This window comes from Pseudorca crassidens, chromosome 17, assembly GCF_039906515.1.
Source record: "Pseudorca crassidens isolate mPseCra1 chromosome 17, mPseCra1.hap1, whole genome shotgun sequence".
Classification (NCBI taxonomy): Eukaryota; Metazoa; Chordata; class Mammalia; order Artiodactyla; family Delphinidae; genus Pseudorca; species Pseudorca crassidens.
The window spans coordinates 4,983,433-4,997,228 of NC_090312.1; the positions used below are offsets into that span (position 1 = coordinate 4,983,433).

Sequence of the window (13,796 nt, forward strand, 5' to 3'; positions counted from 1 at the left end):
GGCCCGCCCCCTGAGGCCTGCCCGGTCACCCCTGCTCACCTCCCATCAAATCCTGTTTAATTATTCCTCACTGCCTGCAATTGTCCTTTACGTTTGTGCTGGACATGTGCTTATTATTGGCCTCCCACTAGGGCACCAGTTCTCCCAGCGGTGTCTCCAGTGCTCATGCATGCTTGGCACAGAGCAGGATCTCAAAACATATGTATTGAATGCGTAAGTGATATCCACGGATAGAATCCAGTGGGAGAAGAGGCTGTAATCATTGTAAAGGGAACTAAATAATGTGAAAATTATTTTGTGGGCCTTCTGCTCTATGTCAGGCTCCATACGAAGAGCTCTGTATCATATCCAAGCTTCACCACAATCCTGTGAGGTGCAAAGACAATCCGCTTTTTACAGATGAAGAAATTGGTGCTCAGAGACGTCAGGCAACCTGCCTAAGGTCACACAGCTAGGGCCTGGTGGTCAGGAACACAGCCCAGGCCTGTCTGACTCTGCTGCTGAAACTCTCAATTGATGCTAATTCCTTTCTGTTCTTACAGCATCTTATACAGGGCTTGGAACAGAGAGGCTCTCAAAATACAACTTGAATGACTAAATCGTCTCTTAGGACAGAATCTAGTTAGAAGATGTTTTAGTCATCCTAATGTGAGCCCTGCAAGCTCGTTTCCTGTTTTCCATGGCAGCATCTCAGAATGTTGGAGACAGCAAGAACCTTCCTGAAGTCTCATGGGTTAGGTGCCACTGATGCCGAGTGGTGTGTTAGCCCGGGGATGCGGAGACAAGTGAGGCCGGGTGCCCACCCACAGGCGGCTTCCTCTCATCTGCTGCGAGGTTCCCCTTCCCCAGGGACGCAGTGTCAGGCCGGTACATCCCACCGTTGCCTCCGTGTGGGCATCGTGGTTGGGCTTCTCTGAGGACCCCAGCTGCAGGACTCAAGTCAGCCCCCCCAGACTGGTCCATGTGGTTTTGTAGGGGGTCATGGATAAGTTTGTGCTGCTGATGGTGGAGAATCCTGAGTGAATAACTGACCTGCTGAGTCGGTTTCCTACCACGGCTGAGCGACCGCCTGGGATTCTCTTGACGGCCAAGGTGGCGGGTGTCAAGCCTCTGTCACAGCCGAGTACTGAGGCTCTTGCGGGTTCTGTAACCCGCTCAGCATCACACAAATATGTGACTGAGCTGGATGACCCCCGTCCCGCCAGCTCGCCTGAGCCCAAAGTTCGTGTCTTTTCCATTACTTCGTGTGGCCAGTGAGCAGGGTCCTCTCTCAGAGTCATGACAGAAGGAAACGCGCCTTTCCGTTAATGCAGAGTCACGATGAGTTTTCTTCTCTCTGATGTTTCGCTCTTTAAAATCATGCAGTTTAAAAGCTGCTAAATTATAATTCAAGCAGAGTCCAAGTGAATTGCGGAAATGTGGCTGCAAGAAGGAAAGCCAAAGTCGCCACTTAGCCTGCAGAGCCGGGCCGTGTGAGCCGGGTGTCCCCACGTGGGCTCCCTGAATGCCAGCCGCACGGCCAGGATGGTGGCCGACTGCTTACTCCATGCTTGCCTGTGATCCAGGACTTTCACGAAGGCTCATGTTTCATCGGAAACCCCAGCGTCTCTGCCTGTTTCCTGCAATTGGCCATGGAAACAGAAGCTGTCCATCTCCTCCCTCTGCTGTTTCTGTTTTCACCTGGGAAATGGATTTGCACAGTTCCCTACGCTTAAATCCTGCTCCCCCAGGGCAGGACGGGCTGGCCACCTTCCCAGAGAGCAGATGTGCTTTTCCTCTGTCTCCCGGGCTCCTCTGGCCAAACTCACTCCTGGCTCTTCTCTTTGGACAGGTTTTGACCTGATGGATTTGTTCAGTGTGAAGGCGATCTTGGGGGAGAGAGAGAACGGGGCGCAGAGTTCCTACGTCCGGATGGGAGCCTTCCCTGTGGTGCAAAGGACTGAGTGAGTGCTTGCTTCTCCTTCTAGACCTGCCCAGGACGCCTCTGAAAGGGTGGGCAGGCTCTGGTCAGCACGGTTGCCCACTGAGCACTGGGCAGGGATCTCGCCTACCGAGTGCCTGGTGAGGTCACCCTGAAATGAAGCAGCCGAATCACTGACCCGGGAATTCAGCCTCGTTCTTAACCATGTATTACCGTTGACGTTATTGGTCCCCTGGTCCTTCTACACTCACCTGTCCGTACAGGTGTGGTGTTCATCCTCCATCCATTCATGCCTGCGTTTTTCTGTTAGTTCAGTAAACTACAAACGTTTATCATTTATGGCTTAGATCCACGGCACCTACTGTGGGCCAGCCACTGCATGACACGCAGGCAGAGCACCACCCAGAGTCATGTAGTCGTTTTGGCCAGTGGAGACCCAGTTCAGTGTTTGCTGGGTGCCTGGCCTTACACAAGTCATGGGAGGTCCCTGTGCCCCAGTCATGGCATCTGTTTCATCTGAGGTGAATGTGTCCGCCTTGCAACGTCATTTGAGAGGGTCATGATGCAAAGATGAGTCCAGGGTCTGACACCTGTGGGGTCTCCAGTCCAGGGCTAATGATGACACCAAAATTAATGTTCCGTTCTTCTCCTCTCAGGCAGAATGGTCTTTTGAAAATGAAAAGTGATATTTTATCTTGACATTACTCTTCATCTTAAAACTCTTTAATTACTTCTGAGTGTTCTTAAGCTAAGGGCCTGGGAAGACCCTGTGTGTGATCTAGCCCCGTGCTGCCTTTCTGGCATCAGGTTCGTCCTGGCCTGTCATTGTCTGCACTGCCCTCTCTCTACCCCTGCTTGTCCTTCAAAGTACAGCTCATCTGTCCTGCTTTCAAGGATGCCTCCCCCTAACTCTGAGGTTAAGCCAGGCCTCCCCTTATTTTCTCTCCTCACAACCTGTCCTCCTGCATAAAATGTAGCAACATTGAAGCCAGCGACTCGATTGTGCAATGAGTCATTTGCAGACTGTCTCCCCAGCTGTGGGAGAAGCTCCTGGAAGGGCCTGAGTCTGGTCTCTGCTGAGTCCCAGCATGGAGCTGAGCCCTGCCTGGAGGAGGGGATGACTCAGTCCACGATCAGTGAGAAGCCTCCGTTAGATACTAGCCTGGCAAAGGTGGGCTTTGCCACGTCAGGCCTCAGAGCTTGCATTTTGCAGGCATGCAATCGTTTCTCCAGCTCGGTGGGCGTTCTCTGAGTGCCAGCCTTGCACCAGGACTGTATCGGGCCCTAACGTCCTCCACGGCTCACAGCGCCAGCATCCCGGGACAGTGCTGGTTCAGAACAGGAAATGCTACGTCAGTTTCTCTCTCTGGGTCCCGTTTCCTCACCCTGCGATGGAGACCATATCACAGTCAGCAGACCCTCAAGGGAGGCGTGCCTTCCTGACTGTGGGTGTTGTTCTGTCCACACAGGGGCTGAGATGCAGATGCTGGGTGATCTTAATCACCTGGTCCCATGCTCATTTGGGGGCCACACAGGGATGAACAGAATCCAGGTTCCATTTCCCACTTAACTCCCCTTACTTCTTTGGCCTAACTTGTCCAATTCATCCATACCACTTAGAAACAGAAAAAAAAATCACAGGCAACTTCACTTTAAAGCAAACGTACAAGGGGATTCCTTGGCAGTTAGGACTCCACACTCCCACCACAGGGGGCTCAGGTTCGATTCCTGGTGGGGGAACTAAGATTCTGCAAGCTGCACGGTGTGGCCAAAAATGATAATAATAATAATACAGCAAACGTGTAATAGAGAAAGAACAAAACAGAGGGAGGAAAGCACGCGTTACACAAATGCGGTGGGGAGCCCAGCAGAGGCCTCCCACTTGCTGAGGGTGCCGTCTTTCTATCAGGGCATTTGGAGCAAACAGCACAATGGCTTTGGACTCTGCTCTCTGGACGTGGGGCTGAAGTGTTTCTGGGAAATGGATTTGGGCTCATGTTATGCTGAGTCGTCCTGAGAAGGAATTTCTACATGGTTTCGAGTTTGTTTTAATGGCAAAACAGAAACAATCAAACCGACAGAGCTCTGACGTGTTGAGTGAGAATAGCATCCCTTTCATTTCTAATGCAATTTACGCAGATACATACCTACACGTATAATTTTTAATGTATGGGTTAATTTTGTTCATAATGAAAAGGGGTGTCAATATTTGTATTTTTCTTACTTGCTAAACGTTTAAAGGGCACTTTACACACCTTATCTAACTTATTTCTCACCACAGTAAAATGGGGGGAGCAAGGCTTGTGTTATTCTCAGCATTTATCTGGTGCGACATTTGAGGCTCAAAATGGGACAGTAACCTGTTCAAAATCTCATAGTTCTTAGGAGGCAGAGGTTGGCCTCAAACTCAGGTCAGTCCTTCAACTCCAATCCCTTTACCCTCTCCTGTATATCTGTATATATACACAGCCTAAGAAAAAGTATTAATCTCTCGATAGAGAGAGAGAGAGAGAGAGAGAGGCACACCCCGGAGATATTGTGGGTTTGGTTCCAGACTACTGCAATGAAGCGAATATCAAAATGAAGAGAGTCACATTTTTCGGTTTCCCAGTGTGTATAAAAGTTATGTTTACACCGTACTGTGGTCTTTCAAGTTCGCAACAGCATTACGTCTTAAACACAGTGCACATATCATCGGCACTGATGGACTTGCTTGGTGCAGGGTTGCCACAAACCTTCAATTTAAAAAAAAAACACAGTATCTGTGAAGCACAGTAAAGCTAAAACACAACAAAATGAGGTGTGCCTGTAGACAGAGATATAAATGTAAATATAGTTACCAACGTATAGATATAGTGGTTTTAGACACATAGCATATTTGTATATTATACGTACATGTGCGTTGAGAAGTAAGTGTGTTTAGAAAAGAACAGTAGCATAGTTGGCCTCATTAATGCAATGAGAAGAAGAAAAAAATTGAAGGGCAATGTTCATCTGAGGCTCCACAGCCTGTGCCCGTGCAGAGCGGTGGGGAAGCCCCGTATCCCTCCCGTGTGGCAGTGACCTAGGACGTCCCTGAATCCTGGGAAGGCCCGAGGGAGTAAAGGGCACTGCTCCCAGTGCCTGGACGTGATCCTGGGTGAAATCCCAGCTCAGAGAACGACTCTGGACGGCTGGGCCAACTCCCGGCTCGGATCTGTGAACCGAGATCACAGAGGGAGGACCAGTCTGTACTCACAGGTTCTACAGCCAAACGAAGGGTCCCTGAGGGTCCACGAGTCTGAGAACCAGAAACCCAGACGCCTCCTCATTTCCCTTCCTGGCTCTCTGGCCAGACAGTTTCCACCTCCTCCAATGCAGAAGGCAGCGCCTCGCATTCTTTGCCCCTAGAGCAGGGTTTGGCCCGCCGTGAGTGGGAGTGCCGGGCAACAGCTGGCGGTTAAGAGGAGAGCTCTGGAGACCCGCCGCTGTCTGCAGGGGAGCCTCTGCTCGACCGCTGAGCAGCGGGGTGCAGGAGTCACCCCGTGAGAGCCTGGCCGCCCTCAGCTAGGGCGGGGGCATCACAACACCGTACATCCGTAGCTTCTGTCGCGGAACAACGTGCATGCGGAATTTGTAGGGGAAAGGGCAGTGCAGGGCTGTCTGGGCTGGAGCTGCAGGGGCCGAGGGATCCTCCCATTTGAGGACCTGGTCCCCCGAACTCAGGAAACCAGTGCTCTGTGGAGACGGAGGATGTCCTGGCACGTGGGGCAGGGACCACGCGGGCTAAGATGTGACAGTGTGGCCTTGCCGAGGGGCAGCAGGCAGGGAGAGGTGCAGCACTCAGCCACATTTGGCCCCGCGGCGGGGTGGCAGTTCAGCATTTATTACTGATTCTGGAGAGATGGAAGCAGACGAGCACTGCGGGGGTGGATTTGACAGGGCTGAGGGTGGGTGCACCGGGACAATGAAGGGGCCACAGCGAGGGCCAGCGGAGGGTTGAATGGAGGCCCTGATTGAAGGGAAAGGCGGTAAAGGCAGGCGAGCAGGTGGACTTTAGAACCCTAGGAGGTCAGAGTGGCAGGACTTCGTGACCCCGGGGTGCGTGGGCCTCCTTTGCAGCCTCTTCTCTCAGCCCGGCGCCATCTGTCTCTGTCTCCCTCCAGGGATGTGTTCCCGCAAGGCTTGCCTGATGAGTACGCCTTTGTCACCACCTTCCGGCTCCGGAAGATGTCTCGGAAAGAAGACTGGTACATCTGGCAGGTCATCGACCAGTACGGCATCCCGCAGGTGTGAGCAGCGTGCCTTGTCCGGTGCAGATTTCCTTCTCCTTCTCGTGGGCTTGGCATCAGCCACCGTGTTTTCTCCTGGGGTCTCTGTCCTGGGCCTGGGAGATGGAGGGTCTGGTGTCCACAGAGGCGCAGGGCAGCTGCAGGGGCTGGCAGACCACCAGAGGGCTGCACTTCTTCCTTGACGGTCAAGTGCCCGTCACCTGGTGGGGCAGAACGCCCAGTTCCTGTCTCAGGGGCCCTCAGCCCAGCCAGGGAGGTGGCAGCCCGTGCTGCTGTCCTACAGCACATGCTTTCTTAGCAGCACGTTCATTATGTAGTGCAGGAAACTGGCTTAGAGTCAGCACGACCTGGGTTCAGACCTCGTGTCTAGTCCTTTCTTGGTGTGGCCTCTGACACACGTTCACTTTCTTCTTTTTTTTTTTAAATTTTATTTATTTACTTTTTATACAGCAGGTTCTTATTAGTTATCTGTGTTATACATATTAGGTATACATGTCAATCCCAGTCACCCAATTCACCCTACCACCACCCCCCGCCCCCCTGCTTTCCCCCTTTTGTGTCCATACATTTGTATTTCCATTACTCTAGGAGGTGGGTCAAAAAAGATATTGCTGTGATTTATGTCAGAGTGTTCTGCCTATGTTTTCCTCTAAGCGTTTTATAGTGTCCAGTCTTACATTTAGGTCTTTAATCCATTTTGAGTTTATTTTTGTGTATGGTGTTCGGGAATGTTCTAATTTCATTCTTTTACATGTAGCTGTCCAGTTTTCCAGCACCACTTATTGAAGAGACTGTCTTTTCTCCATTGTATATCCTTGCCTCTTTTGTCATAGATTTGTTGACCATAGGTGCGTGGGTTTATCTCTGGGCTTTTTATCCTGTTCCACTGATCTATATTTCTGTTTTTGTGCCAGTACCATATTGTCTTAATTACTGTAGCTTTGTACTATAGTCTGAAGTCAGGGAGTCTGATTCCTCCAGCTCTTTTTTTCCCTCAAGATTGCTTTGGCTATTTGGGGTCTTTTGTGTCTCCATACAGATTTTAAGGCTTTTTGTTCTAGTGCTGTAAAAACTGCCATTGGTGATTTGATAGGGATTGCATTGAATCTGTGGATTGCTTTGGGTATTACAGTCATTTTCACAATATTGATTCTTTCAATCCAAGAACGTGGTATATGTCTCCATCTGTTTTGTGTCATCTTTGATTTCTTTCATCAGTGTCTTATAGTTTTCTGAGTACAGGTCTCTGACCTCCTTAGGTAGGTTTATTCCTAGGTATTTTATTCTTCTTGTTGCAGTGGTGAATGGGATTGTTTTCTTAATTTCTCTTTCTGATCTTTCGTTGTTAGTGTATAGGAATGCAAGAGATTTCTGTGCATTAATTTTGTATCCTGCAACTTTACCAAATTCATTGATTAGCTCTAGCAGTTTTCTGGTGACATCTTTAGGATTATCTATGTATAGTATGTCATCTGCAAACAGTGACAGTTTTACTTCTCTCCCAATTTGGATTCCTTTTATTTCTTTTCTTCTCTGATTGTCGTGGCTAGGACTTCCAAAACTATGTTGAATGGTAGTGGTGAGAGTGGACATCTTTGTCTTGTTCCTGATCTTAGAGGAAATGCTTTCAGTTTTTCACCATTGAGAATGATGTTGGCTGTGGGTCTGTCATATATGGCCTTTATTATGTTGAGGTAGGTTTCCTCTATGCCCACTTTCTGGGAGTTTTTATCATAAATTGGTGTTGAATTTTGTCAAAAGCTTTTTCTGCATCTATTGAGATGATCATATGGTTTTTAATCTTCAGTTTGTTAATATGGTGTATCACATTGACTTATTTGCGTATATTGAAGAATCCTTGCATCCCTGGCATAAATCCCACTTGATCATGGTGTATGATCCTTTTAATGTGTTGTTGGATCCTAGTATTTAATGTGTAGTTGGATCCTTTGCTAATATTTTGTTGAGGATTTTTGCATCTGTATTCATCAGTGATATTAGTCTGTAATTTTCTTTTTTATGAGTTTGGGACTATTCCTTCCTCTGCAGTTTTTTGGAAGAGTTTGAGACGGATGGGTGTTAGCTCTTCTCTAAATGTTTGATAGAATTCACCTGTGAAGCCATCTGGTCCTGGACTTTTGTTTGCTGGAAGATTTTTAATCACAGTTTCAATTTCATTACTTGTGATTGGTCTGTTCATATTTTCTATTTCTTCCAGATTCAGTCTTGGAAGGTTATACCTTTCTAAGAATTTGTCCATTTCTTCCAGGTTGTCCATTTTATTGGCATAGAGTTGCTTTTAGTAGTCTGTTATGATGCTTTGTATTTCTGCAGTGTCCATTGTAACTTCTCCTTTTTCATTTCTAATTTTATTGATTTGAGTCCTCTCCCTCTTTTTCTTGATGAGTCTGGCTAAGGGTTTATCAGTTTTATTTATCTTCTCAAAGAACCAGCTTTTAGTTTTATTGATCTTTGCTATTGTTTTCTTTGTTTCTATTTCATTTATTTCTGCTCTCATCTTTATGATTTCTTTCCTTCTGCTAACTTTGGGTTTTGTTTGTTCTTCTTTCTCTGGTTCCTTTAGGTGTAAGGTTAGATTGTTTATTTGAGATTTTTCTTGTTTCTTGAGGTAGGATTTTATTGCTATAAACGTCCCTCTTAGAACTGCTTTTGCTGCATCCCATAGGTTTTGGATCATCGTGTTTTCATTGTCATTTGCCTCTAGGTATTTTTTTTTCCTCTATGATTTCTTCAGTGATCTCCTGGTTATTTAGTAACGTATTGTTTAGCTTCCGTGTGTTTGTGTTTTTTACATTTTTTTCCCTGTAATTGATTTCTAATCTCATAGTGTTGTGGTTGGAAAAGATGCTTGATATGATTTCAGTTTTCTTAAATTAACTGAGGCTTTGTGACCCAAGATGTGAAGTATCCTGGAGAATATTCTGTGTGCACTTGAGAAGAAAGTGTAATCTGCTGTTTTCGGACGGAATGTCCTATAAATATCAGTTAAATCTATCTGATCTGTTGTGTCATTTAAAGCTTGTGTTTCCTTATTAATTTTCTGTCTGGATGATCTGTCCATTGGTGTAAGTGAGGTGTTAAAGTCCCCCACTATTATTGTGTTACTGTCGATTTCCTATTTTATAGCTGTTAGCATTTGCCTTGTGTATTGAGGTGCTCCTGTGTTGGATTCATATATGTTTATAATTGTTACCTCTTCTTCTTGGATTGATCCCTTGATCATTATGTGTAGTGTCCTTCCTTGTCTCTTGTAACATTCTTTATTTTAAAGTCTATTTTATCTGATATGAGGATTACTACTCCAGCTTTCTTTTGATTTCCATTTGCATGGAATACCTTTTTCCATCCCCTCACTTCCAGTTTGTATGTGTCCCTAGGTCTGAAGTGGGTCTCTTGTAGACAGCATATATATGGGTCTTGTTCTTGTATCCATTCAGCAAGCCTGTGTCTTTTGGTTGGAGCATTTAATCCATTCACATTTGAGGTGATTGTCGATATGTATGTTCCTATTACCATTTTCTTAATTGTTTGGGGTTTGTTTTTGTAGGTCCTTTTCTTCTCTTGTGTTTCCCACTTAGGGAAGTTCCTTTAGCATTTGTTGTAGAGCTGGTTTGGTGGTGCTGAATTCTCTGCTTTTGCTTGTCTGTAAAGCTTTTGATTTCTACGTTGAGTCTGAATGAGGTCTTTGCTGGGTAGAGTAATCTTTGTTGTAGGTTCTTCCCTTTCATCACTTTAAATATATTATGCCACTCCCTTCTGGCTTGTAGAGTTTCTGCTGAGAAATCAGCTGTTAACGTTGTGTATGTTATTCCCTTGTTGCTTTTAATTTTTGTTTGTCTTTAATTTTTGTCAGTTTGATTACTATGTGTCTCGGCGTGTTTCTCCTTGGGTTTTATCCTGCCTGGGACTCTCTGCACTTCCTGGACTTGGTGGGCTATTTCCTTTCCCATGTTACGGAAGTTTTTGACTATAATCTCTTCTTATATTTTCTCAGGTCCTTTCTCTCTCTCTTCTCCTTCTGGGACCCCTACAGTGTGAATGTTGGTGTGTTTAATGTTGTCCCCGAGGTCTCTTAGGTTGTCTTCATTTCTTCTCATTCTTTTTTCTTTATTCTGTTCTGCAGTAGTGAATTCCACCATTCTGTCTTCCAGGTCACTTATCCGTTCTTCTGCCTCAGGTATTCTGCTATTGATTCCTTCTAGTGTAGTTTTCATTTCAATTATTGTATTGTTCATCTCTGTTTGTTTGTTCTTTAATTCTTTTAGGTCTTTGTTAAACATCTCTTGCATCTTCTTGATCTTTGCCTCCATTCTTTTTCCGAGGTCCTGGATCATTTTCGCTATCATTATTCTGAATTTTTTTTCTGGAAGGTTGCCTATCTCCACTTCATTTAGTTGTTTTTCTGGGGTTTTATCTTGTTCCTTCATCTGGTACATAGCTCTCTGCCTTTTCATCTTGTCTGTCTTTCTGTGAATATGGTTTTTGTGCCGCAGGCTGCAGGACTGTAATTCTTCTTGCCTCTGCTGTCTGCCCTCTGGTGGATGAGGCGATGCTTGTGCAAGTTTCCTGATGCAAGGGACTGGTCATGGGTAGAGCTGGGTGTTTCTCTGGTGGGCAGAGCTCACTAAAACTTTAATCTGCTTGTCTGCTGATGGGTGGGGCTGAGTTTCCTCCATGTTGGTTGTTTGGCCTGAGGCGGCCCAACACTGGAGGCTACAGGCTCTTTGGTGGGGCTAATGGCGGATTCTGGGAGGGCTCATGCCAAGGAGTACCTCCCAGAACTTGTGCTGCCAGTATCCTTGTCCTCATGGTGAGCCACAGCCACCCCCTGCCTCTGCAGGAGACCCTCCAACACCAGCAGGTAGGTCTGGTTCAGTCTCCTCTGGAGTCACTGCTCCTTCCCCTGGGTCCCTATGCACACACTACTTTGTGTGTGCCCTCCAAGAGTGGAGTCTCTGTTTCCCCCAGTCCTGTCGAAGTCCTGCAGTCAAATCTCGCTAGCCTTCAAAGTCTGATTCTCTAGGAGTTCCTTCTCCTGTTGCCGGACCCCCAGGTTGGGAAGCCTGACGTGGGGCTCAGAACGTTCACTCCAGTGGGTGGACTCCTGTGGTATAAGTGTTCTCCAGTCTGAGTCACCCACCCAGCGGTTATGGGATTTGATTTGATTGTGACTGCGCCCCTCCTACCGTCTCACTGCAGCTTCTCCTTTGTCTTTGGATGTGGGGTATCATTTTTGGTGAGTTCCAGTGTCTTCCTGTCAATGATTGTTCAGCAGCTAGTTGTGATTCCGGTGCTTTCGCAAGAGGGAGTGAGCGCACGTCCTTCTACTCTGCCATCTTGAGTCAATCTCCACGTTTGCTTTCTGAGTCTTGATGTTCTTAGCTGGAAAATGGAAAACAGAAAACCTCCCAGGAATGGTTAGTGGAAGCACCATGTGGAATGATGTCTCTAAAGCATCGAATGCTGCCTGATGTGTGATACAAGTTTTCATGGTAGTCTCTGGTTTTACCTTGAACGGAGCTCTGCAGCTCGCCTTTGCCCGTGTCTGGTGCATGCTGGCCCTCAGTCCCTGTGAAGGTAGGCCCACCTGTCAACAGCACGCAGCCGAGTGAGGGGGGACCTGTCTCAGGCCCAGGCCACCAACACCATACACTGATCTGAGATGCAGACCCGATCCGCTTGTCCTCGGAGTTCGTGGACCCACCATACCTGTCATTTACCCTGGTCCTCTCTTGAAGAATGAACTGTGTAGCGACATTACTCATCTTCAGCTGGGAGACACTGACTTTATTTTCACTTGGGGTTGAAATAAAATAAAAGCATGCTCAAGCCATTGCACTGCGGTAGCCGCACTCACGGGCTCCTCCCCCAGAGGCGACTTCCTCCATGGCAGTGAGCTCACTTCCCGTGGTTGAAGCCAGACCCTGCCCCCGAGGGCACCTCTTATCCACACTCACACGCGGTCAGTAGGAGCCAAGGACTGTCCCGAGTGCTTCACAAATCTTAACTCAGTCCTCCTAAAAGCCCTATGGGTAGGTTCTGCTGTTACCATCTTACCGAGAGGAGCCTGACCCACAGCAGGCTTTAGGCGTCTGCCCATGTCTTCGTAGGTCGTGAGGGGGAGAGGTGGGATTTGAACCCAGACAGTCGAGCTCCAAGTCTGTCTTTTGACGGCTGTGCCCCGCAGGCTCTGGTCCCCATCCATTAGTCCTGTCGAATGACCCTCCTGCAGCGTCCCTGGTCAAACTGAGATGCAGAACCATGGTCAGCCTTGACCGCCCAATGGCCTGATTTCCTGAGTGTGGGAGGCCGACTGCAGGAGGTGAGACTTTTCTCCAGAGAGCAGGCAGCTCGTCGTGACCCTCACCCACCTCCATTGCAGACGCGCACGTCTCCAGTCTCCCGGGGTCCTGTGCTGTGGGCCTGGGCACCTGCCATGGCAGTCCTATGGGGCGAGCCCGCACCACCCCTCAGTCTGGGTCCTCTTCCTCCATGGCGTTTGCAGGGCCATGTCGGCCTCCTCCCCTCCTTCTGCCAGAATGAGCCCTGGGCTGGAATCCTGCAGAGCCATGCAGAGACAGAACCTGCCTTTTCAGAGAGGCGCCTGGCTGTTCCGTTCCACTGAACAAGCTTTGGGACGTGCCCTTCGCTTTGGGACGTGCCCTTCGCTTTGGGACGTGCCCTTCACTTTGGGACGTGCCCTTCAATGAAAATGACGTGGTGGCCACCCCACGCCTCGGGGAAGTCCTGACCGGACACAGGAGAAGTGGACAGAGGCCACGTAGAAGATGACCTGTGAGCCGACCGGTGTGAGCCACGCTGTCACGTGCTCTTTGTCCCGTAGCCCGGTAATAACAGGATCTAGATTTTTACACCATGACCCCACGGAGAATTTACAACCACCCTTGACCGTTGGCATTTTCCCCGTTTGTCCTTTGGAGAGACTGAGGGGCACTCATTCCAGATCTGATAAAGGGCCAGGAGGAGGCTAGTTCTGGAACAGGGTGGAGGGGTAGAGGTGAGACTCGGAACAGGCTGGAAGCCAGTGCAGGGACTGGAGAGTAGGCTCTGCGAGGTGGGCAGGCCTGGGACAGGGAGCCTGGGAGACCGCTGTGGTCCTCTCGGCAAAGGGTGATACTGACTCAGACCAAGTAGTCATAGGGACCTGGGGAGAAATGATGGGATTCTGCATATGTAGTTTGAAAATAGAACCAACAGGGTTTGCTGATGGATCTGAGGCATGGAGTGCCCTCCTGAGGCCCCCCCAGCTTGGACTCGGGCCTGCCGGGCCTTCCTCTGCTCTGTGTGGTGCTGGGAGAAATAGAAACATTGGAGAAAAACCCATGTCCTCGTGAAGCTCCCCAGGTGGCTCAGGGGTCCAGGGCTCAAACAGGTGAAACATTTCAAGAAAGAGACCAGGCTTAATCATGATTATTAGATTATGCTTAGGAGAAGTTTCAGGTTATTAGTCAGGGGTTCATAGTTTTGTTTTTCACCCTAACCGTAACATACCAGCAGACAATGCAGTTAAAAATAAATTTTAGGTTCCCCTTGGCTGTGCTGAAGCCATGTGGGGGACCCGA

The 13,796-nt window shown here is 48.2% G+C and overlaps 1 protein-coding gene across 3 annotated transcripts in view; it reads left to right on the forward strand.

Moving 5' to 3' along the window:
- The window catches only part of COL22A1 (collagen type XXII alpha 1 chain), a 259,547-nt gene that overhangs the window by 59,495 nt on the left and 186,256 nt on the right, over positions 1-13,796 (forward strand). For all 3 annotated transcript variants that reach the window (XR_010936688.1, XM_067712824.1, XM_067712825.1), the window contains 2 exons: positions 1,832-1,943; positions 6,067-6,190. Coding sequence is in view for 2 of the 3 variants with exons in the window: in XM_067712824.1 (XP_067568925.1) it covers positions 1,832-1,943; positions 6,067-6,190 (236 nt within the window). In the remaining variant the exon portion in view is untranslated. The remainder of the gene's footprint in view (positions 1-1,831; positions 1,944-6,066; positions 6,191-13,796) is intronic.